The following is a 26,009-nucleotide window of genomic DNA, read 5'->3' as shown; positions in this document are numbered from 1 at the left end:
GAGAAGAGCCTCGGCGCTTTCCTGGAAACAATGCAGCTGATGAGGAGTTCTCCAAGGAAAACAAGGATCTGACATCATGGCTTCTTGGAGTTCGCAGCAGAGCCAACACCAGGGAGCCTCAGTGAATTTCCACTGTGGACTGATACTTGAAAAACGGGAGAATTTCTTGGTCGTTTTTCCCCCCGTCGGCGTTAATATATCAGAGTCAGTCCAGTCGATAAGAGTTATATTTTAAAATCACACATTTTGACTCATCGTAAATATATATGTCTAAAACAAGACCTGTGGGCCACATCATGCCTCTTACATGATCTTGATTTTTATTGCGTAATACAAAAGGAATCATTGTGGGTTTATTGAACAATGTGTTATTTTTCCTCAAAGAAAGTGTTGTAATACATTTTTGCACTCTGTTTTATGATATTTAAATCAACTTTATTTGTAAAAATATTCCAGTTGTGTAACTCATAAGGAAATCGCTATTATTGTTTTTTGTTGTTGTTCTTTGAAGTAAAATTATCCCACTTTAGCCACAATAGCCAATACTTCTTTTATTTAATGTTCAAGTTATAAGGGGTTATAATGTAAAGGAAATCTGTCTGATGGAGCCGTAAGAAAATATTGCTTGATGTGTCTGATCATATTGCAATATATTTCATTAGGTCTAATTAGGTTCACTAGACTATACGCTCCATTTTAAAAACATTTCGACATTCAATCAGTCTGGCCTTTGGCTTTTGGATAAATGTTTTATATAGTCTAGAGCAGCGTTTTTCAACTAGTGTGCCTTGAGACTCTTTCTAGTATGCCAACATTCAGTATCTTTGCTTTCAACATTCAGTATCTTTGCTTTCTTCAATTAAGTAACTATCATTCATCAAAATCTGTAGGTGGCAGCAGATTACTGTTTTTTTTTCTTCATTGTTATATATATATATATATATATATATATATATATATATATATATATATATATATATATATTAAAAAGAAGTAAATGACCATTTTATGTTACTAGAAAATTACAAAAGAGTCAAATATGTCAATATATATTCATTAATTTAGTAGGAAAGATTAGATATTTCAAAGTATTATTTTTGTATTTTACTATAATTTCCTAATTTTGTGAAAAAAAGAAGACATTTTTATTAGGATTATTCTGATTAATAATAAAATCCCAAAGAAATTTCTAAGAACATAGTCAAATAGAAAGAAACATACGACATTTTTTGAATAACGTAAAATAGCAAAAACAATATCTAAAATAAGCAAAAAAAAACAAATAATTTATAAACAAAATACATAAAAATATTACAATAATTTAAGATACAAACAATATAGTAAACCTACAGTATCTCTTGTTATTGTTGTTGTACATCTTATTATTTAAAATTCATTAAAACAGGAAAATGCTAAAGTCCCATTTAAGCGTGTAGAAAATTTGTAATAGCTTTAAAACTATTGATAAGCTTTGTTTCTTCATTTATGTCTATCTATCTGTCCTACCTGTAAACCAGGGGTCTCTTACGTGGTGCCCGAGGGCACCACATAGCCTCCTAAGAACACCTTAGTGGCCCGCAGACAGGTTCTGAATAAAGCTCACCAGTGATAGGTCAATGTGATTTTTCAGGACTTTTGATTTCTAATTGATTTAGCCTATTTTAACCTAACTCATAATAATTGCAACCTTGCAATAACCTTGCCGGACCCTGCTCATTGGATGATTTAATCTGGCTTGCCATACATTTTTGAGTATGTCAAAAAAGCTATCCTCTAGGTCCGTTCCATTAAAAGTTATGTTTTTTTAATATAAAGTTGTTGTCGTCGCAAACCAAATGCTCTCTCTGACCACTAGAGGCAAGTGTTCAGTTTGTATAGTGTGGTAAGTTGGTTCAGGTGTAAAGCTGCATTCACTCAACTGTAAAGATAAACCAGTCAACACATTCAATGCCAAACACTGAAGTCTTATTGTTTGTAAATCAATGTGTTTTTTTAGAAAAGATCCCTGATCATCTGTAATTATAAAAGGTAGGGTAGGTTATTAATGTAGGGCGTATGATAAACCAAAATACTGAATAAGAAAGCTACAAATTTGGTGTGACCATCTTTTTACTGATCTGATCTCACCTGAAAACAGAAAGTCTGGATCCGGCCCCAGAGCCAAACTGAGTTTGACATCCCTGACATAGAACGAGACAAGTCATTTTAGAAATAGATATCAAACAGGTAGCCATTTGTACCACTCAGTAACAAAAATAGCTTTCAGCTTTAACGCGGTTGGTGACCGCCGCTGTAAACAAACAATACCTTCTGTACTCTGCATCCTTGCCTGTCTCTCCATTTCCCACTCCATCAAAAATCCCTTTGTCATTTATCCAAACAGGAGTCAGATCTTTCTTAGGATTCTACTTCCCAGGCTTAAAATATCCTCTCCTGCAAGGTTGTGTTGAGGCCTTCCGATTCTCTCTATTGCAGTTTGGGTGTAAATGCTGCAAGCTTGCAGAATATCATCAGGTCATCAGGTCCACATCATTGATTCCCAGGATGAAATAACATCCAGGATGGCGGCGGGAAAGGGAAGTAACAGGGGTCTCTGTGCCAGTCTACCTCCTGTCCGTCATCCAACTCTTCAAGGTTTTCGTATCAAGGGGGGGTTGTCCTGCACCGCTTGACTCTGAAGGATTTAGGAAAGAAAAGCGCTGACTTGGCAGCTTGATTCGGTGGGAGCTGCCACGCCCTGACACTCTGTTTGCCTTGGCAAAGGCCACCAACTCTTGGGAAGTATCGCTCGCGGCGGCCCTTTAATGCTGGCGCTGCGGCTCCAGTTACGGCTGCTCCGTCTGAAGGCCGGCAATATTTTGCACATGCTTCTAAAACATGCGCCTTGCATAATCAACAATCCGTTTGCTGAACCATACTCAGCTCAAGAAATAACACCGATAATGATAATACATGTAACGTCAGTAAAACCTTTGACTAGGACAAGAAAGTTTTATTGTATCACCTCGATTATATCTAACTTGCATAGGCCCCCTTCTTTGTTTAAGGTTTTAAGGTTTTGTTGTTAACACACAAAAGCTTGCATGGGCTTACCCCTTTTTATATTTCTAATTTGATTTCCCCCTATGTTCCTGCTCAGGGCCTCCACTCGTAAAATACTGGTCTACTTGTGACTCCAAGAGCAAAGAAGAAAATTGCAGGCTCAAAAGCGTTCTCCATCCAGGCCCCAGTGCTGTGGAATGCTCTGCCCCCTTAGATAAGATCTGCAACCTCAATGAAAGTGTTTATATCTAGACTTAAGAGACTCTTATATTATATTGTTTAGGACTGAAGCCAACCCCATACTTTTGTTTTCATGCCCTTTTCAACTGCCTGACTAAGGGAAAAGGATAAACCTGGATCAATCAAGGGACCAGCATCCAGACCTGAGGCATGACATCATCAGCACTAACCAGCTGCTTCATTGCTTTCTCGGACTTCTTGAACAATTTTAGTTTTTATGTTGATTGTTGTTGTTGGTTATGTTCTGTGTATTGTTACAGAAGGTAACAGCTATTGTAGCCTGGTACTCCTGCATGGGAGATTACCTCTTGTCTGACCCCTCAAAAACGTTTTTTTATGTTCTTAATGCTGAGGTTTTTGATTTTTTTTTTCTTGCTCCCGTGCAGGTTTCGAATCAGGGGATGTTGTAACTGTGGCCTGTGTAGTCCTTAAGGGATATACAAATAGATATGAGTTGACTTGACAAGAAAATTAATGATCGATTCAAATAGTAAATACGGTCCCAAACAATTGTGTAATGCAGGGGTGTCAAATTCATTTTAGCTCGGGGGCCACATGGTTAAACAAGCATTCTCATGGGGGCCAGGCTGGTAAATGAATTGCTTAAAAAGTGAGACTTAGCTGGATGCTGAGAAACCTTATGGAGGCTCACTAATAAATTACGGTTTGCTGGATGTTTATCTATCTATCTACCCTGGTCATATCCCTCGAGAGGGGTGACCGACAGCAAGATAACATACAAAAATACAGAAAATAAAAAAATAAAAAGGGAAAAAGTAGCAAAAAAAAACACACACAAATTTTTGGACCATGGCCAACCCAGATGCCCAAACACCCCAAAAAGTTAAACACCTTGTCATCCAAGTTGGTCATGCTTTCGTCCCTCCAGATGAAACAGGACACAAGAAAGCAGCCATGTCACTCGGGTCAGGGTGACACAACACACTCTTCTGTTCAACAGCAGGGCCAGACAGCTTTCACTGGTTTACCCCTGCCGCATCATACAGGTGCCCTGTCCATCCCTTGGAACGCGTCCAAACATCCCACTATCCTTTTACAACACCTCTCCACTCACTCCTATCACCAAAATTTGATTATATACGGGGGAGAACATGGGAAGGCTGCGGTAGCTGGAATTGAACCCTGGACCTCCACACTGAACAGCTGCATGGTAACAGTCCAGCCCCCTTGCCGCCCTCTTTATGCTGTGTTTATCGTAAATACTGTATAAACCAACTCATGGGTTCAATGAAACAATGATCATGACATTTTCAAGAAAAAAGTATCAATATTGGATCAGTATCGGTCAGTACTTAAGTATTTGATGAATAAATGAATAAAGTATCTATCTATCTATTTACTTAGACTGATACTTAAATTCCCATAATTGCCCACCTTTAGTTTGAACCAAATGTACTGAAAATGCTCAGACTGTCATATCAACAGTTTACATGTATCACTGGGTGTAGCTTCCTTAGCTGAATGATGATGGTCATGCTTTTAAACTGAAGCTTCACAGAGTTTTATTTACTTTATTATATGTGTACCCTGGAGTGCCGTGTCTAATCTCGATGCATACAATGTTTCACCACAAGTCCAGAATCAAGAGTCTTCAGCTGGTACAAAATGCCGCAGCGAGGCTTTTAACTAAGACAAAAAAGTCCGACCACATCACGCCGATTTTGGCTAACCTGCATTGGCTCCCTGTTAGCCTAAGATGTGATTTCAAGGTTCTCTTGGTATTATACAAAATCATACATGGACTTGCTCCCTCAAATCTTTCAGATCTGATTTCCCCCTATGTTCCGGTCCGAAGCCTTCGTTCTGAGAGCGCCGGTCTTCTGGTGATCCCAAGAGCCAAGAAGTGTTCCGCTGGTTCGAGAGCGTTCTCCATCCGGGCACCGGTGCTGTGGAATGCTCTTCCTCCTGAGATCCGATCTGCAACCTCAGTGGAAATGTTTAAATCTAAGCTTAAGACTCACTTCTACGCTACAGCATATGAATAACCTATACTTTTCGTGGACAATATCTCTGTGTTATTTGTGATTGCAACATCCTTTGCTGTCTGGTCATCCTGGAAGGGGGATACCACATGTGCGGTCCCTTCTAAAGGTTTCTTCATTTTCCTCATGTTGAGGTTTTTTGAGTTCTTCCTTGCCCTCATGTTGGTTCCATATCAGGGGATCGTGTAATGATAGTCTGAAAAAATATAATATAATATATATATATATATTTATATATAAAATATATAATATGTGTAATAGCCTGTGAAGCCCTTTGAGACTCTTTGTGATTAAGGGCTATAAAAATAAAAATGACTTGACTTGACTTGAATTGACTTATTAATTCATTCATTATCTGCACCGCTTATCCTCAGTCGCGGGGGTGCTGGAGCCCATTCCTGCTGTCTTCTGGCAGTGGGCAGGGGATACCCTGAACTGGGTGCAAGCCAGTCACAGAGCACACAGAGACAGACAACTCACTCGCTCAGTCACAACTAGGGACAATTGGACCGGCCAATTCACCAAACAGGAAGGCCAGTAGCTGGATTTGAACCCATGACCTCAGAACTCTGCCACATTGTTAATAATGACAATACAAAACAATTAAATTAAAAAAGGATCCACACTCTCTATGTGATGTTGCCAAGGCCTTTATTCAGCAGGAATGGTGAACAATTTGTCATTTTTGTTTATTTCATGTATATATATATATATATATATATATATATATATATATATATATATATATATATATATATATATATATATATATATATATATTATTCTAACTACAGAAGGCAACAGAGTGCCGCAAGTAACTCAGCATTCTCTTCGTTGTCATCATGCTTAAACAATTAGCAATGACATTTATCAACATGAGGACCAAATTTATTTTGTTTTTTTTTCAGTTCAGTCCAGAAAGTCTTTGGTTCGTACCATAATATTTAACAAAAGTGCTTCAAATTCTTAAAATTCATGCAGAGATCCGGTGACTCAAATACAATCGCATTTAAAATGTTACAGTGGCCTTGAAGGGAGATTACGTAACATACTGTATGTTCATTCAACACACTTCTGATAGTTGCGAGCATAGGTTAGTTACTACAGATTTCTCTTGTTCTAAAGATCACAAATGAACACTAGAAATATTTGGTGAATAAATCAGATATAGCAGTACATTGTAACTTGGGTCTTTATTTGCTTTTTCTTGAAATAAGTTAGATAGGTTGATATTTTTCCTTGCCCTTATGTGGGTTTTGGATCAGGGGATGGTGTCATAATAGTCTGCAGTCTGTACAGCCCTTTGAGACTCCTTTGATTAAGGGCAGCACAAATAAACATGACTGGACTTGACTATCCTTTTGGGTAAGGCACAGATTTTCTTTGTGCCGAGCTTTCATGCTAATTAAGGCGGAATAGATTGGCCTTAGCTAGCTTTGCTTTAGCACTAAACTAAGCTAATTTTGGTGTTGAATTACAGCCGATGTTGCGTAGTCTGGCTTCAAACACACTTTGAATTAGGTCAAACCTTGTAGAATGGCGGGCTATTTCATAGCAAAAGTATTTTCAATTCACAGTACTTTTAGCTTAAATTTTTAGGGTCATTCTAGGCTTTCGACTATGAATGAAATTGTTTGAAAACAGTAGAAAAAATAGCATTTCTGCTGCTATATGCTCTTTTGAAGTCGAGTTCACAGATCTCGACAAAAAAACTCACTAAATGAAAAACAATTCCACTAGGTTGTGCAAAAGGGAAGCCCCCAACCCCCTCACCCACCGTCATCACAAAGTAGCACCATTATACAGTGGACCCTTGCTCGTATAGGAAATAGTAATGCATAGATTATAACATATGTGTTTAGGATTATATGCAGGAGGAACATGTCGATGAATTATTATTTTCTTTGCATTTGTGTGTGTTTTTGTCAAACCAAATGCAAACTATTCATTTCACACTGTTGACCAAAATCCAATTTGCAAGGCTTTTTCTGCTTGCACTTGCCTACATCCCCTATCAAAAAGACCCATTTTTGACAGGTGCCATAAAAAGAGATTCATTCACTTTGGCTCCTATATTACCTAGAGCTGTACAGGGTTTTCCAAAAGTCGTGGCCAAACTTGTAGTCCCCACATCTCCTTAACTATGAATGTTAGTAAGATAAAAGTAATGCCATTTTAAACCTTATCACATATTTTTTTGCAAAGCTATTGATTTGAAAAAAATATATTTTAGACCCATTAATGGGGTTCACTCAACCAGAAACGGGCGTTTTATGTGCTTGAATTTGCAAAACCGGAATCATAGGTTGCATTTAACTGAAAATTCGGAAAGAAGCTACCTGAGAGGAAGTCCATGGTGAAATGGCATGGTAAATGCTGAAAAAGAACGGGACGCCCAACAACTTCATGAGATGCGATTGAGCCCCTGTGAAACGATCAAAAGAGCCTACAGGTAACTTCAGTGTCCTACAACAACTGGTTGGTATGTCTTAAGAAGTTAACTGCACATGACGCAGTTAGTCCAACAGTTAAAGGACACTAGAAAAGCAGCTTGTTGTGACTTTTGCATAGCAATGCAACCAAAAACGGAATATGACCGATTTTTTAGCAAGGAGAAGACTTAAATGACAAAGTTAACAGGCATAATAGTACTTTAGTCTGTGCTATGTAGAAAAAGCTGTCTGTGGACTGTTGTTCTTCGATAGAGCAACATTAAAAGACGAGACTTACTTTGATATGCTGGAAAACTGATTAATGTATGAAGTAAGCGAGAAAGAGTCTGGTGACTTCATTTCGAAGATGATGGGGCGTCACCACACTGGAGCCTCAGGGTTAAACAGCTTCTGAACACAAGACTGCCAGATGGATGGATTGGACAATCTGGGCAAAATGTTAATGATCTTTTGTCCTGGTCATCAAGATCTCCAGATCTCACACCATGCGATTTCTTTTTATGGGGGTTCTTGAAAGGATTGGTCTATGTGCCCCATATTCCAAGACATGTGGATGAGCTGAAGGCATGAATAACAAGAAGCTGTTGCAACCACTGACAATCCAATACTGGGACACGTTTGTCAAGAATTTGACTATCGGTCTTGATGCGTTTCATGTAAGCAATGGTGCCCACATTGAACGTCGTCGAACATTTCATGTAAAAATTACAAGCTTCCTGAAATTACTAGATGTGTTGTTACAGTATAGCCTCAATAGTTTCTGCGATTTTCAAAGTCAAAATTTGCCCAAGACATTTAGAACACTCTGTATTTATGAATCTAAAATGCAGCCATTTCGAAACAGGTTCCTGTATATGTTTAGCAATAAATTTGATTTGATTTAGAAAATACAAAATTGCAAACATACTTACAATTTACATCTCCGAAAGTAAATGCGCTATGATTGTTTAGATACTCTTTTTAAAACAAAAATGCAAATATAAAAAAAAAGGTAGTCATCCTATTTATGAGAAAATAAATAAGTGATTGTTTAAAATTCTGAGTAGTGAATTCCTTAATTTTGTTGATGGAAAAAAGAACCTTAATAAACGTAAATATTGGTTTGTGACGTCAACACAAATTTTCTGGGAGAAATTCCTTCTCGTAAGAAAATTATTTTAATCTGTAAATTTTTTCATACGGTACTTATTTCGAGAAACTTGTGCTGAAATTCACAAAAATCACATTGCATACAATTTGACAATATGTGATGTAATATGATACTATGTAATAATATGTTATATATATTTTAAATTACATATGCATTTTGGTCTTTCCCTGACATTAAATCTTTGTTTTTTGGAAAAAGATAAGAGTTAATTAGTGTTATTTTTCAATCGGCACAAGTTTTATCCCACTGGCAGTCTCTATGGTAGTCATGGGTAACTCATTCAATGCCAGCCTACAAAATGGGTGAAATCGATTTTTGACGCTACGGAAGTCAAAAGCAATGAATGATTTTAAAAGCTTTTCTCAATGGAACTAAAATAATTTTGAGACTCTCGCTCTGACGAGGAAGTCCCGGCAAGAAAAACACACACAAAAAAACCTATCTTTGTTAAATATCCCACTTAGAGCCACCTTTGTCTTAAGGGTTTTGTTCAAAATAAAATGCAATGCATTACTGGCAAATGACAAGATGATTTTAAAGGTATTCCCAAACAGATTTTATTTTCTTTCAAATAGGCACATAACGTGTAGCGTCGGGCTGCTCAGAGCTTTCCTGTTTTGTTTGCTCCCGGTTTGCGCTCGTTGGGTGCCCACTGTGTGTTGTTTGGCTGGCTAGCCTGGCCGTAGCCAAAGCAGCTTTTCGTTCATCAGTAAGCCCCTCCATGTTTTTTTATTTTGCCAGGTAGCGCCTTTTTGGCTTTTCTCACCTTGTTGTACCATTACTGAATCAACCTGCGACACAGCGCCTTTGCATTCTCCATGGCAACTGACTTGCTAGCGTGCTGGTGTTCCTCCGATGACGTCACAGCTCAGGATGACACACTGTCTGTAAAATGTATTATTTTGGAAAATAATTGGAACAAACTGATTAAATATATATAGATTTTATGCTGAGCTTTGAGCTTAGCAAGTTTAAGAGTTAGGGAATACCTTTAAATTGTTCTCATCTGCTCAGGTTGCAGCTAAACAAGTGTCTCTTACATCAAGTTGACAAGGAATTGAACCTAATCTCAAAAGGTGCAGTGTAAAAAAAAACAACCCTAAAATATCTGTGGTAGTCTTTCATCTCCATCCTTTTGTCACGTTACAATCGTGGATTATGGCCACGGGTAGCAGCGGGGGTTGGTGGTGGGTGGGCGGCAGGTAAGGCCTTCCTCTCCCCTCGCCTACATTCGGTAGTTTCGGCCGGGCGTGTTACCTCGACTTGAGTTTTTGGAATGCGCTTCCTGCAAGAGAAGGGGAAGAATCAAAATGAATCAGTGAAGTTGATGTTACTATACAGTTGTTTTCAAACAGGGTTACGTGTTGGGCAACCCAGTCTTCAACGGCTAAATGTCCTGCATGTTTTTGATGGTTTCTCTTTTCCAACTCAGCCTATTCAAAGTATCAGCTCTTGGCAAATAACTTAATAAAGTCCCGCTGATTGGAATCACCTGTACTGGAGCAGAGAAACACTAGAAACATGTAGGACATTTGGCCCCTGAGGTGACTACAGATTACAGCGTCATCTAATGGTCAAATATTAAGCCGTGTCTCTTAAACTAGCTCCAAAGGCAATAGAGACTCCTTTTTTGATGACTTTATGGCCTGTCTGTGTGCAAATGTAAAGGCTCCCTGATATGCCATAAGACCAATGACAAAATTTTGCCTTCTTCCGGTCAACTTGATTTTTTAAATTTGAAAGCTGCATCATATGCTTTACATGTTACATGATAAGGATTAATGTATTCATGTTACTGTACATTAAACTTCTTCTATGAATTTCATTGGTGGTTGTGACTTGCGTCATCCTCAACACTACCAGTCTCAATCTTACTTTTTCTGCTTAAGCATCCCCGGCAGCCATTAGAAAAAAATGTATACATTGGCCGCACCTCTGTTAAAATTGTGTGACATTTTTATTGTCCAAAAATTATGGTACTTTGTTTAATCTGGCAACAAAAGCCAGGTGGTGGGATGTCGTGTCAATGCTTCCCTTGAGCCAAGTGCAATACCCTTGCATGCATCAGGCAGGCACATAATACACAGTGGCAGAACACAGTGGGAGTGCCATTCGGTCTACCATGAACACCACTTCGTCCCGTCACTGGCTAAAGCTTTTTTTTCCTCCAGGAGAAAAAAACCTCCACTATCATTGTTTTACATTCCATCAAAAGGCAGAATAAAAGAGATGATATCATACCTTGAAGGTTGAGTGACTATGTCCAGGTAAAGGTTTCTGTAGAAGGAAAAGGGAGAAGCTTATAACACGGGCACATCTACTAACCCCTGAAATTCCCCTACTCACTTTTTTGTTCTTTGTCTTGTCTGATGTGGCGGTGGCTCGTCGCTCCGAGCCCTTGTCGGCTTTGTGGCCTACGGTTCCTCCGCTGACCTTGGTGGCCCACGGTGTGTCCGTGTGGCGCTGGGCTCGAACCGAACGGGCGGCCTTGCTGGTCTTGGCCGGAGCACAATACATCTCCAACCGCCGCAATTCGCAGCTCTGGAAGCAGCACTCGTCCACGATGCCCCGCGACCGCCGGGCGTTGGGGCCGTAGCCTGTCGGCTTACCTGGGCCATGCAAAAAAAAAAACATAACAAGTCAAGAAAAGTCATGTTTATTTGTGACGCCCCTAATCTTGAAGAGTCTCAAAGGGCTGCACAGACCACAGATTATTGCAAAACACAGACTATTATTACACCATCGCCTGATCTATAACCTACATGAGAGCAAGGAAAAACTCAAAAAAACAGTTATTCGGGATAAATTGTATGCAATGGGATCAGACATGGCACTCCAGGGTAAACATGTGATAAAAACTTCAAAGAAAAATAAGATAAAAGACTGTCACGATAAATAGAATATTTAAAAAGAGTGTTCTGAGACTGGCCCAAGCTACAACAATAGCGCAATGAAAGAATAGTGTGTTGTAACAGTAGTGCAATGACAAGTCTTGCACAAACATTTCACGTTTATCTTTAACCACAAAGTACAAACTAAATACAATTATGGGAGTACGGTCTCCAGCTCAGACTGAATTTCTCCTCATGTAGATAATGTCTCTACATGTCTCCTTCTATATACTCGTATCTAAGCCGAATTGGTAGGCAGCGCATGCGTGGGGGGCGTGGCTTTCACAGGAACAACAAACCAACGGGTAATGAAAGAGGTAAACGTGATGTGAAATAGTGCAGAATTTTGGTCCTTTTATTTTTGCCATATATAATGCCTGGAGAATAAAAAGACATTTTGGACAGTACCCAGGAATGGAGAAGGAGATCTTGAAGTGGTTTAAAGCCCAGAGACAAAATGGACATGGAGTGTCTCATCTAAGTGTTTGTTTGCAATCTCTCAAGATTGCTCAAGGCAAGAAATATGCAGGGTTCGTTGCTTTCGCAGGTTGGTGTACACGTTTTCTTTCTTCTTTCTTCTACTATTTTAGTACGTGGCAGTTGTAGCGGCAATAAATGTTTTATATCCATAAAATAACGATTGAGGGTTGGATTGAATCAGATGCGGCAGAACTGAGGGCCTGGATGGGAAATGCACGGCCTGCCACTGTATTTACAGTACATCCAAAAGTGTTGTCCATACCCCTAACATTGTATATGGTCATCACAACTTCAAACCATACATATACGTTTAGCATATACAGTTATTCCACAGATTGAATTCTTCGTGCACATTTCAATCCAGATTTTCTTTTCCATCTTATTAAATCAGCTGTGCATCCCTTATGTACCATTCTCACATCATTTTTAATAGTCTACGTCAGTGTAATAGAGGTTTGCGGCATGTTTAATGGTTTGTGTGCCTCAACCCTAATAAATTTGCATCCAATTTAATGGCAAATGTGTAAAGACAATTTTTGCGCTGCACATGGAATGGGGTCCACATGCAGGGCGCACAGACACAAACACTGGCAATGACACTGATTTCCTCCAACGTAAGATTTACAGTGGCTCATGTGGCAAACTGCCCCAGCTTTATGGCGCCCATTACATTAGCCCAACCAAAGTCTCCCTTTACCAGCTTTCCATAAAAATGCAGTCGTTCACGTGTCAAGCCTCCAGCAAAACCACAAAGTACATTTTACAGTAATGTGGATGCCCCCCCAACTAGTTGTTATCATTAGCTAATTTATTACCTTTAAAAGTCGTCATTAGCAACGCTACAGTAAACGTTTGGGAAACAAAAATTTGGAGTAAGGGCTTCCTAGTACAGCTAGGTACTAGACCAGATGTGTCCAAACTATTTTCTCTGAGGGTCTCGAACAAATTCTTTTTTTTTTTTTTTTAAAGTTACAACAGTCAAGTCAAGTCAAGTCTATTTGCATAGCCCTTAATCAAAGAGTATCAAAGGGCTGCACAGACCACAGATTATTGCAAACCACCGAAGGTTATTACACCCTCCCCTGATCTAAAACCTACAATAGCATTTAATAATGTTCATGGCTTATTTTCCCCCAAAACTATCAATTTTAAAAACAAGTTAAAAAAAAAAAATGAAATAAATAAATTGTTGGGCATGGTTAGCGCAGTGGTTAGCGCAGTGGTTAGCGCAGTGGTTAGCGCAGTGGTTAGCGCAGTGGTTAGCGCAGTGGTTAGCGCAGTGGTTAGAGCGTGTGCGGCACAGTTCTGAGGTCATGAGATCGAACCTCCTGTGTGGAGTTTGCATGTTCTCCCTGTGCTTGCGTGGGTTTCCTTCGGGCACTCTGGTTTCCTCCCACATTCCAAAAACATACATGTCAGGTTAATTGGCCGGGCCAAATTGTCCCTAGGTGTGAGCGAGCGAGCAAATTGTCTGTCCCTATGTGCCCTGGGACTGGCTGGCAACCAGTTCAGGGTGTCCCCTGCCCACTGCCCGAAAAAAGCTGGGATGGGCTCCAGCACCCCCGCGACCCTACTGAGGATAAGCGGTGCCGATAATGGATGGATGGAAATAAATTGTTCATTTGTATTGTTTGATATTAAAAAAAATCTCACATTTTTTAGGCTCAAGTGTCATTGCAGTTTATGCCAGGGGTTGGGAACTCCAAATGTTGAAAGAGCCATGTTGGACCAAAAAAATAAAAAATGACTACCGCCAAAAAATGCCCTTTGAGCATTTTAAAAATGTTTGTGTCATGTTTGTCCTTGTACTGAAACCATATAATTTTCCATGATCAAACGTTTTGGAAAAAACGCCAGGGAAACACTAAAGAGAGCTCCATGTGGCTCCAGAGCCACTTGTTGCTTAACCTTGGTAAATGCTGTTGGACACTAAAAAAATGTTCAGCGGACTGCAAATAGCCCACGGTCATCATTTTGACAATTTCCGCTTTGCTTTGTTCCTGTAACTGATTTTGTAAGAAATCGACCACAAACATGTTTTTTTTACATTTTTGCTTTAGTTTATGTCACATTTTCAAATTCTTCTGTCTCCGACACCTTTTTATCCATTTTTAAGTCTTGTTATCATGGGGTCTCCTGCACCTCCTCCAAGATGTGAATCCAATAATGAATCTAAGTGTCATGGATAGCTTGCTGGTTACCGGATCATTTTATCCAGGTGCTGGAGGAGGGGAACGTGGAAAACAGGCTAGGATTCCCCTGTTTACAGACTGGATTTTTTTGTTCATTTATTTATTGAAAATTAAAAACACTCTTGTAATCGAACACGCAAGACATCTATTTTTACTGCAAGTTATTTTTGCCTCCTGAAACCAGATTTCGGTTGAATTTCTATCCAACACAACCATTTGCCTTTAAGAAATACAGACCTATTTTAAGCTGTTACGAAATGAAATAATCAATTATTTAATTTAGCATTTACAGAGAGGAAATGCCCCTTTGCTTTTACAGTTAATAACTCTTGGCACTTGGTGTCGGTCCTGACAGAATCCTTCTGGTTATGACAGGCGGTGTTTTTTTTTTTCAATCACAAGCGATGGAGGTACAAATGATGGGCCGTCATATGCTGCGCTTTTCTGAGCCCCCCAAAAGGCTTTAGCTTCATTCTTGAGGCAAATAGCAAATCCAAACTCGCGAGAATACCGCCAGGACACACTTTCTAAACCTTTGGAGGCCGAATAGAACTCCCCTAATTATACAACACAAACACACACACAATAAATTTAAGATGATTGAAGACCAATTTGCCGAAAAATACTTGAATAGGATGTAGGGACTGTAACAAATAACTGATGAATGTTGGGGCTAAAGTGTTAATGGCAGTGGATTTAATTCTCTTCTTTGCCCGCTTTGTAAATGTTAGGCCACCAGCGGTCGCACTACATTCAACAACAACCAGCGGCAGCAGCACACTGATACTTTAAGAACATGGAGTAAGACGTGTCCTGCGAACTTTAAACCCTAGAAAGGCGGCTGGTCCGGGGGAGTACAATGGAGGGTGCTTTGGGACTGTGCTGATTAGTGAAACAACCTACCATTCCATCCTGCTTCAAAACATCCACCACCATCTCCGTCTCCAAGAAGTTAACAGTGCTCACCCTCCAGGCCTGTTTTATTTGAGCCTGTGGCCACGAAGTGCTCTGAAAGGTAGTTGTTCTAGCACATTACACACTCCATACCCTTCCACACTGAACCATCATCAGTTTGCCTACGGGGCAAACCTTTCGACTGATGACAGCATAAGCACCCCACTGCACAATGTGCTGAGCCACCTGGAGTTTCGGCGGAGGTACTTCAAGATACTCTTCCTGGACTTTAGCTGAAAGATTGATATTCCAGCACATCAAACACTCATTAAGCCTCACACTGCCAAGGAGACACTCACTACTGCACTACCCGAGCACTACCCGACACCTACATGGACAAAGTACTCATAAAGTTCAAGACATACTTGTCCTTTCAGGAGAAGGACTATCTGGATAAATGGACAGATTGGTATTCGGGCACATCAAACGCTCCCTATGCCCCGCACTGGACCCTAATAAGTTTGCCTACAGGGCAAACCGTTCTACTGGTTACGCCATGAGCACCCCACTGCACATTGCACTGAGCCACCTGGTGCATTGCAGAAGCTACTTCAGAATGCTTCAGCTGAAAGATTGGTGTTCCAGCACATCAAACACTCCTTAAGCCCCACACCGCCAGGAAGACACTCTTGGCTTCTTCCTCAAGCTTCCGGATAGCACTGCTCGAGCACTCCCCGACACCTACACGGACAAGGCACTCACCAAGTTTAAGAGCTAATGCTACTTTGAGGAGAAAGACTACATGGATAAACTGAGCTATTGGTGTTCGGGCATACCAAACACTCCCTATACCTCGCACTGGACCCTCATCAGTTTGCCTACAGGGCAAACCACTCCACTGATTTTTTTCTTCCAATATGGATCTTTCTTGACTTTGCGTTGCCAACCTTTGAGTTACTCTAAATATTCGGACATTACCAAACAAAAAAAAACATTTCTTATATTAGAAAAATAAATGTTCTAAATCCCGATTGAACCCACAGTTTGAGAAGTATTGCATATCCACCTGATGCGCACAATTTCCCATTGAGAGATTATATAATATGTCCAATGCCAAACAGCTAAGCAGGCCTCATGCCTTGTCGTGCTTTCCCCCCAAATTAACTTCTGCTGTGATCCCTCAAAATAGCTCGCAACCCACCAGCCGAACAGCTGGGGGAGCAATGAATCAGCTGGCAATGCTAGTAAGATGTCAGATAATCAGCACATGATAATAATCAGGTCTTAAAGCTTAATACGCTTTTAAAACCATTGGCCTCCACGGATAAGGCCTATAATCCCATGCAAAAAAAATAAATAAAAGAAAATTCCCCTCTCACCACACGGCGAACGACCCAGCTTTTCTGCAGAGGGGCTATGACTCGAGGAAGAAGGCCTCTTGACGGCGCTCTGTTATTTTTACACCGCGTCGTTGACGTCCAGTGATCGGGATTGTTTTTTCCCCTTTCACGATCCGACGGCTCCCAACTTTTCCTGAAAAGTGATTTACGCCCCGGCCCACCCCTAAGCAAACGGTAGCAGTGAAGGATTCCTTCTCGGGCCAAGATCTCAACGGCCGTAGTCTTTGTTCTTCTGGGAAGCGGCTCTGGAGGGAGGGATCAACGGCTTGGATTCTTCTTCCGCCATCATTCCAGAAGGGCACACCGAGCTCCTGGACTTTTACAATCCGTGTTTTCGAGTGCCGGCCGATGCTCGACAAGGTTTTACAGCCAAACTGGAGCGCAAGGGGCTGCTAGTTTTGGCCGTCCTTGCAAAAATGTGTTTCATGCGTCAGATTCAGTCATCTTTGGACATATCCAGTCCCCTCGGATTAGAAAACTTAAAGGCGTCATGATTGATTGGGAAAACTTGATAGGGTTTCCAAAATAAGCACATTGGTCCCATTTGCTAACTTTTAAGAGCCAATTTAGCTGTTTTGCTTGTTGAATTTTAATGAAACTTTACAAAAGAGAGGATCTTTGTTTAATGTTGTAACTTCCAACTTGGGTTTGGCTTCAAGTTATCATCAAATCAACACAGACTAATTGATTATTCAATTATTTTGAATCATACAATTTGGATGACTGGGGTTTCATTCTAAACAAAGCAAATTATGCACTAACGCAGACCTGAGCACTCCGGTCCTAGAGGGCTGCATGTCCTGTATTCGTGTATGTACTTGAGGTTCCTCTTCTTCCAATCAGGTTATACAAATTATCAGCTCTTTAGCAAGATGGCAGGTGGTTGTTAACAATCCCGGTTATTGGAATTACCTAAGTAATGAAACGATTTAGCAAGCACGGGAGATTGACAGGTGTTTCGGTGCAGGGTCTACTGTCATGGGTACCAGTCTGTGGTGGTGAAGAAATATACATATATATATATATATATATATATATATATATATATATATATATATATATATATATATATATATATATATATATATATATATATATAAATACACACATGACAAATACATTAGATGATTAAAATTAGGGAAAAAAAACAACAGGTCATTTAAAAAATGTATTAAACTGATGTTAGTTTCAAATCTTCCACAGCCAAAAGTTTTTGTTTGTTTTGAAAATTTGTAAAAAAGGCTGTGGTTTGCATGGTTGTAGCTAGAAAGCAGTGGTGGGCCTTCAGTGCATGCAAGGCCTTCTTTGCTGGCCTTGAACATTTCTGAAACATGTGGTGTTAATTGTATTTTGTCCACAAACGCTTATTAAATACTTGCAAATTGTCCGTCAGCTTCCATTCATTGTTTTTCCTCTGGTTGTGCTGCTTCCAGAAGTGTGCTTTTATATTTTAGAATTCAACCAATCACATTTCAGCCATTACTTGTTGTCACGGCCAGAAATCTACCTGAAGACCTTCACAATTGGCTCTGCAGGCCCTGGGGCATAAATGAAGTGATGATTAAGCTGTTGGTTTAGCCCAGTGATTTTCAACCACTGTGCCGCAACACAACAGTGTGCCATGAGAGATTGTCAGGTGTGCCGTGAGAAATTATCCAATGTCACTTTTTAAAATTTAATAAAAACATTTATGAATCATGGGCACCATGGCGGCGCAGTGGTTAGCGCGTGTGCGGCACCGTTCTGCGGTCATGAGATCGAACCTTCCGTGCTTGCGTGGGTTTCCTTCGGGCACTCCGGTTTCCTCCCACATTCCAAAAACATGCATGTCAGGTTAATTGGCCGGTCCAAATTGTCTCTAGGTATGAATGAGCAAGTGAGTTGTCTGTCTCTGTGTGCTCTGAGACTGACTGGCAACTAGTTTAGGGTGTCCCCTGCCCACTGCCCAAAGATAGTTGGAATGGGCTCTGGCAACTCCAGTCCCTAATGAGGATAAGCGGTGCCGATAATGGATGGATGGATATATGAATCATTTTCTGCAAATATGATGTCATTGTCAAGTGTCTGTGCTGTAAAAACTGGGGGAATTATAAATTATATTGTAATTAAACATAGTGTTCAGTGTCATTTTATAATATTTTTGGTTAGTGGTGTGCTGCAAAATTTTTCCAATTAAAAAAAAAATGCCGTGGCTCAAAAAAGGTTGAAAAACACTGATTGGCTAAACTTTAGACAATCATATTCCGAGTTGGTGAGTCAGCACCTGCTAGCAGGCCCTGGGAAACGTCAGCAGTTTCGCAAACTATGATTGGCTAGAAGGCGGTAACGGAAGAATGTCAACAAAAAGGTGGGACATCCCCATGTCAACTGCTTGTATCGAACGGACATTTTAAAGCCCTAAATCAGGGAAAAAAGAAAACAGAAATACGTCAGGACAGGCTCGACTTTCAGCATTAGCTTCAATGGGGAAAGAACTTCTTGACGGAACCGAAATCTGTATGAAAGAGTAACTTGAGTAAAATGTGGGAATATTTCGAAATAATATTGCTATTTTATTACGTTATTATTGATGTCATATTTTACAGCCATGAAATAGTTATTGAGGGTTACATTCAACTAGCCTAGGTGTGCAATGCTTGGCCCTGCACTCCTGTAAACACAATCAAACTAAACAAGACCTGAGAGCAAGCATAATATCCTACGGAAGTAAAATAGAATTCCATTTTCAAAATCCTTTTTTTTTTGCACAGAAGCTCCACATGTGTGATGGCATCACACTAATGAGGTCTTGCTTGTTTTCTTCCTTGGCAGACCAACCAGCAGGTGCTTTTTCACCAAGGATTTAGCTACGGGGTCTTTGAGATTCTGGGGACGCAGGAGGTCTTCCTTTGGACTCCGTGGTGGGTTCAGGTTTGCCGTGGGGACGGACGTGGAGGCTGATCATCCTGTAATCCCCCATAATCCCCTGCTGCTGAGGGCCAAGGCCTCTCCGTTTGCGTGCATGCATGTAACGTGGTGTTTACACATTCTCCGCCGGAAGCTTTACGAGGATCAAATCGAGTGAAGGAAAGAACCAATTTCCAGTGTTGGTTCTAACTGTGCGGACAGCATTAACCACAGACCCCACCCCTTTTACAGAATAGATGGGTAAAGGGACAGTGTGTATTATTTAGTGTGTCCTAGTGGTAAAAAAATGTAATTTATTTTAAAAAATAAAAATCAATGTTGTATTTTCCCTGTTGAGTATACGTTAATAATGCCCATCTGAGTTCAAAGAGCCTTTATATATATTTTTTTCCAATGTGCCTATCTGCTTTTATCTTACTTTTATCATCGGTGTTCCGGACACGTGTGTGGCTGTGGTTTTCTTCTGTTCCAAAATGAAAACGGTGAAAGTAAGAAAACGACCAATACAGTCCAAACCCCAACCCAGATCACAAAAAGGATAAAAAAATGAAGAGATTATTCAAGCTCATCTAACAACTTCACATACTTGCACAGGCAACAAAAGGAACTACAATGATGGAGCTAGAGGGAGCTGACCAAATTGTCCGAAATTTTGCTCTTCAGGGTAGCCAAAACCTCAAAAAGACTGGGCAAAAAATGAAAATTATAATGGTGCTATTGTCACTTTGACTCTCCTTAGTTTTTTTTTTTTTAATACAGTGCATTAATTTAGTTATCTTTTATAAATTTTTGTAAACAGGTTGTATTTTCACTTCAGTAAACTATGTTGACTGAATCATTGCATTGAGTTTGACACCCCTTGCACTAAGCTATAAACATCTGGTGGTCAAATAATACACACTATCCCATGAATTTCTATATGACTTCTGCGAGCTGGTGGCTAAAAAAATAGGACTTAAGCTAACCCTTTCCACATCTGGTCTTTACTTTTTCCTTGCTGGGAAGGGTTCGTTAGCAACAAATCAACCGAGCGATAACGATTGTCACACTCACTTGAAGGAAGCAAATGTTTCAGCTTCAACTCAAGAGTAGTCCAGAAGTACAGAAAAACATCCCATTATGGGCTCGGATTTACCGTGGAGGCTCGGTAAAAAACGACTTGGGATTTCTAGGTCAGGGCAGTAATTGGAAAAAGTGACGACCGAGGTGGATTCTCGCGCTACCGCAGTTTGTTTTCCACCTAGCTAAGTATTTAGTATCCCGGCAGGGCGAGAGTGTGCAGGCCTGAAGCTTAAGTGAAACACCGAAGGTGGATGAGAGCTGTCCAAGAGGCGAGCGATGGTTGCAACGGTGCGTGTGATATCAACGGGCCAATACAAGCAACACTGGATGGGAACACTTCTGTGGCGGCGGGGTCAGGGGAAGTGGGGATGGCGAGCGTTCGACCTGTACTGCACGGGTCGGCAACCACCGGTCCGCAGACCGGTACCGGGCTGTGGATCAGTACCCAACCTTGCTGTGAGTAGTTTAGTTACCAGGCTGTTCAGAAGAACAAAAAGTGCCTACTTACGACCATTGGACTTACAAAAAAGGTCGATACGAACATTTTTTTCGGAATGTCGAAAAATATCCGGACATTACTTTAAGTTGGATTTTGTATAGTGCGCACCTTTTTCCGAGTACAGAGCATTACTGTAGTGCTTCTGTCCGCCACTACCGGCATGTGGTAGTTCTGTGAGAGGTCACCCAGCATCCACCCCGAAGAAAAAAATCCAGTTTCTACTTCCTAATTCGTTTGTAAACATACTATGTGTACTGTATCTATAGCGCACAAAGAACTTTGACGTTTTTCTTTTTAATATCCTTGCATCTATTCAATATGGTTGGTGTGGAGTATAAAGAAGAGGCGAGCCGTTTATTTTGAAATGAAAGTGGAATAAGAAAGCTTTATGCAGTTGAGAAAATGGTCGCAACGCTTTTTTCCGGCCACTTTCTACCACGGAGGAGCACCTCTTGAAGCACATCTTCCAAAAGTAAGTTTAACTCAACTTTATTTATCTTTATAGAGCATATAATTTTATGAAATGTTTATTTTTTAGTACAAAACAATACAGGTTACTTATACAAGCCTTAAACATACTTATATAAACCATAAACATACAGAATATAGCACTAAAGCAACTTACTAACAAATTCAACTGACCAACGATCGTCCGTAAGTAGGACAGCGTCTGTATTTATTTGAGTATAAGGCAATCCTTTGCTGTATCGCGGTTTACTTATCGTGGTTTCGCAATGTTGCGGATTTTTGGCGTGCATTGTGTTTTGCACTTTGATTGGCTATACAGTTGCTCGGCCCTTTTCTGCTCGTCTGCCTGCACGTTGACCTTGCAGTCTGAGTTGCATACAAATGTAAAACAGTTTGACGAACCAACGTTATGTACAAGCAAATTTTGGGGGGTTTTCAAGGTTTTCTAAAAGGTTTCATGTCAACAAAACACGCTGGACCCACAAGAGCCCCTGCGGCCGAGCCAAAAAGGCAGAGTAAGATAAAATGCTTACTGCCAACAATGCTGGACTTCTTGACCCGTTACACTTGATCTAGAGCCAGATACAAATCTTTGGTGCTCCCCAGTGGCCCTCTGGCACTTTTCAAAAATGTTTGATAATTGACAAATATGTGGTTTCTGTAAAATGTATGCAGTACACGTTCTCAACATTTTCCAATGAAAATAGGTACATACAGCGCGTGTTTCCTTTCTTATAAGGCTTATATATGGCTTTAAATATTTTTTCCTTCGCTTCAATATGGCTTTTTCTGGGTTGCTGACCTTAACCCTAAATGCAGTTTTGCATAACGTCCACATAATGTCAAAGAAGTATCATGTAAAGTTTATTGTGTACTTAACACAATATAACGGCCAGATTATTTTATTAATTATTATTTGACGGTACAGACGTTCTTGGTAAAATTAATAAAGTACAGTACTTAATTTTAAAGTATCACGTGAAGTGGATCGTGTACTATATTAATACAATTAAGCAGATAGATATTTCTTTAAATCATAATTTGTCAGTTCACGGAAGAAAAACATTTATAAAGTCATTTATTTTATTAACAAATACTTGAGCCTGTACATTTTTTAATTAAGTATTTAATTAAAAAAATAATAAAATATAAAGGTTTCTACCTTTTGGGGTTTGACTACCCCAACTTCCAGGAAAATTATTGATTACTGCACACATATTTTCTGTCACCCAAAATATCTCAAAGTTGAGGTCCACTTTATAGTGAAGTTTTACAGTAGTTTATTAGCATATTTGAGCAATGATGGATAAGTTAACATGCATAGCATTTGCTCGGCATTGAATACAACGGGAATCGAACCTGGATCGCATTAGAGTGTCGAATCCTGACCACTGGTCCATTAGGATTGTGGATGACAAAGCTAAAGATTATATTCTATCTCATCATCACACTATTTTTACAACTCATTGTAATGGAGCATTATGGGAAATAGTTAAGCCAAAACAATGTAATACAACGTGCCATGAGTAAAAATAGTGTGATGATGAGATTAAATCAAATGTTTTATTCTATGTCATCTAGATCTCGAGTGGTATAGTGATTAGACAGTGGATTTGGGCTTATTTTTATTCGCATTATTACTATTATTATTAGAATTATTCTTATTATTAGTGTTATTATTATTAGGCCACAAGAATAAAGTCAGATATTAAACCCGTCCATAGTAAAGAAAAGGTCGCAGACCACTGCTGTACTGGACACATCCTAAATGGATCCTACAGATAGTAGAGGCGGTCACGGCTGCCAAACAGGACAGGCAGGAACAGGATTTTCCAAGGGTCGTTAGTAAAACTCCTAATACAGGTAGCCAACGTTTTATTGGGTCTACGCCTCGACTCGGCCATTGCTCGTCTCGTAACTTGCAGCTGTCGGCTTATCTTGGGATTGCCAACCGTCCGACTTGCCAACAAACGAAAAGCAACTCGGTTTGTGTCCCTGGTTAACATGGGTGCTTGAGAGTGACTACCGTGACATCTTATAAAGAATTTCTGCTGATGTAAGTTGCTGGCTATGATTGACTAGCTTAAATTATTTTCCCAGTTGAACTTTCTTTGAAAAAAAGCAATGGTGTCGACCACTTACAAAAGGAAAAAACGTTTATTTTGGTGGTCTTTTCAAACTTTATGAATCCGGTTGGAGTGATTTTTTTTAAACAGTTAGCTACCTACACCATTTTTGGACAAAAATGATGTTAACTGACACAACACAAGCATTTATTTTCTGGCGCCCATCTCAGCTAACACCCAGACAGTGGACACGCTAGATTAAGTGCTAGCCAATCAAAGGGCACACATAGACATACAACAGCGCACACACAGACATACAACAGTGTACAAACACATTATTACCTAGAGACAATTTGGAGTTACAGATTAACAAGTTTTGGACAAAACCAGAGATCCTGGAGAAAACCCATCCTGGCACGGGAAGAACATGCAAATACCATACAGGAAAACGGAAACTGGAATTGAACCCCAAACCTCTAAATCCCTGATATTTGAAGAGACTTTTAGACAGTATTGGGTCAGTATTTAAACATTCTCATTTTGACACATGGCCCTATCACCATCAACAGCCCTCTGCTTCCATCGATTTTGTTTTAAAGCGCCAGTCAGGACACCCAAGGTCGCTGTACATAGAATTTAAAAGAATTATATTAATAAAGGCAGATAAAATAAACAAACAATAAATACAAAAAATAAAAACAAAGTACAGTTTACAAGGCGGGGGGGTCATGTAAGAGAACTCTTACATGAACTTTAAATACAAGGTCGGTCTAAAGTGGTGGGCTTTGAGTCCAGATTTGAAGAAGGACAGGGTGGCAGAATTCTGGAGGTCAGGTAGTAGTGCGTTCCAGACCTTGGGGGCAGAGCGCCTGAAAGCTCAGTTTCTTATGGATAGGGTTTTTGGTGATGTTGCGGGCAGCAGAGTTCTAGACCAGCTAAAGTTTATAGACAGACTTTTCTAAATATCATCACCCAGTCAGCCTACTTCCACCTGCGCTCCATCAACTGTCTCCGCCCCTCCCTCACCCCACAGACAACAGCCATCTTCGTCCATAGCCTTGTCACCTCACGGCTCGATTACTGCAATTCACCCCTCCCGCCATCACATCACCCCTGTCCTTCAGCAACTCCACTGGCTCTCAATCTACCATAGAATCTATTACAAACTCCTGCTGCACACCTACATGGCCATTCATCACCATGCCCCTCCCTACCTCTCCGACCTCCTTCACACTGCCAAGCCATCCCACAGCCTCAGATCATCTTCCTGCCTTCATCTCACCAAACCCTCTGCCCGCCTGAGCTCTATGGGGAGCAGAGCTTTCAGCTGCTCTGCCCCCCAGCTCTGGAACTCACTCCCGCCTGACCTCTGAAATTCGGCGACCCTGTTCACCTTCAAATCTGGACTTAAAACTCACGTCTTCAGATTTGCCTTTTCTTGACCATCTGCCTCACATATCGCCACTTTCAACTCTAATGTGTTTTATTTGCTATTTATTACTTGCTTGTTTTACTCTTCCTTTATTGTTGTGTCCTACTCATATGTACAGGGACCTTGGGTGTCCAGAAAGGCGCTTCGAAATACAATGTATTATCATTATTCTTATAATTATAAAGTAATGGCTGTATCCAAGGCAGGAAGGGACTAGGATATAAATGAGGAGGTTGTTCGTGTGCTTGGTGAGGGAGGGGAAAAGACAGTTGATAGAGTGAAGTTGAAAGTAAGCAGACCAGGTGAAAGTCGAGCGGACTGTCAAGGAGTTAAGGGGGAAACAACAGGTGTTTTGCATTGAGTTAAGGTTAAACTCCAATAATAGTAGACGAAGAAGAGTCTGGGATGTGGGTCAATGGACGGCAAATAATAAACTAAGTTTAGAATGTTTTTAATATTGGACGCCTGCAAATAAGATTGAACAGGATTCCATTTTGTTAGTTTGACTAGTATACTTCACTGTTGTTCGTTATTTGACTAATATGCACATCGTTGTTACTATAGGCTAATAATATTGCTGTTTTTTTAATACCCACACCCTTTAGGGCGAATCTGCTTTTTGTTACCTTTGAGATTTCATTAAAAAAAAAAGGACTCGGGGGAGGGCTTTCGGAAATGATTTGGAATTTTGTATTGAGAGGGTTTTTTGTACAGTCTTGTCCTGTTCAAAATGAATTAATGTCATCTCTTTGAGTATGTACTACAGTAAACTATAAAATTATCAACAGACCAACATAAACAACCCTAACCCTAAACTGCCAGACTGTGAT

General features: G+C 40.2%; 1 protein-coding gene across 1 annotated transcript in view; it reads right to left on the bottom strand.

Annotated features, from left to right (window-relative positions):
- Positions 1-6,027: 6,027 nt before the first annotated feature.
- The window catches only part of igf1 (insulin-like growth factor 1), a 38,222-nt gene continuing 18,240 nt past the window's right edge, over positions 6,028-26,009 (bottom strand). Inside the window, exons 3-5 of the mRNA XM_088348590.1 lie at positions 11,235-11,497; positions 11,130-11,165; positions 6,028-10,173 (exon numbers count right to left, since the gene is read on the bottom strand). Of these exons, the coding sequence (XP_088204716.1) occupies positions 10,114-10,173; positions 11,130-11,165; positions 11,235-11,497 (359 nt within the window). The 3' untranslated portion in view covers positions 6,028-10,113. The remainder of the gene's footprint in view (positions 10,174-11,129; positions 11,166-11,234; positions 11,498-26,009) is intronic.

Source organism: Urocampus carinirostris, chromosome 11, assembly GCF_059441175.1.
Source record: "Urocampus carinirostris isolate Australia breed hairy pipefish chromosome 11, RoL_Ucar_1.0, whole genome shotgun sequence".
Taxonomy (NCBI): domain Eukaryota; kingdom Metazoa; phylum Chordata; class Actinopteri; order Syngnathiformes; family Syngnathidae; genus Urocampus; species Urocampus carinirostris.
Note: the sequence above shows the minus strand (reverse complement) of the source record. Positions and strands in the feature narration are given on the sequence as shown.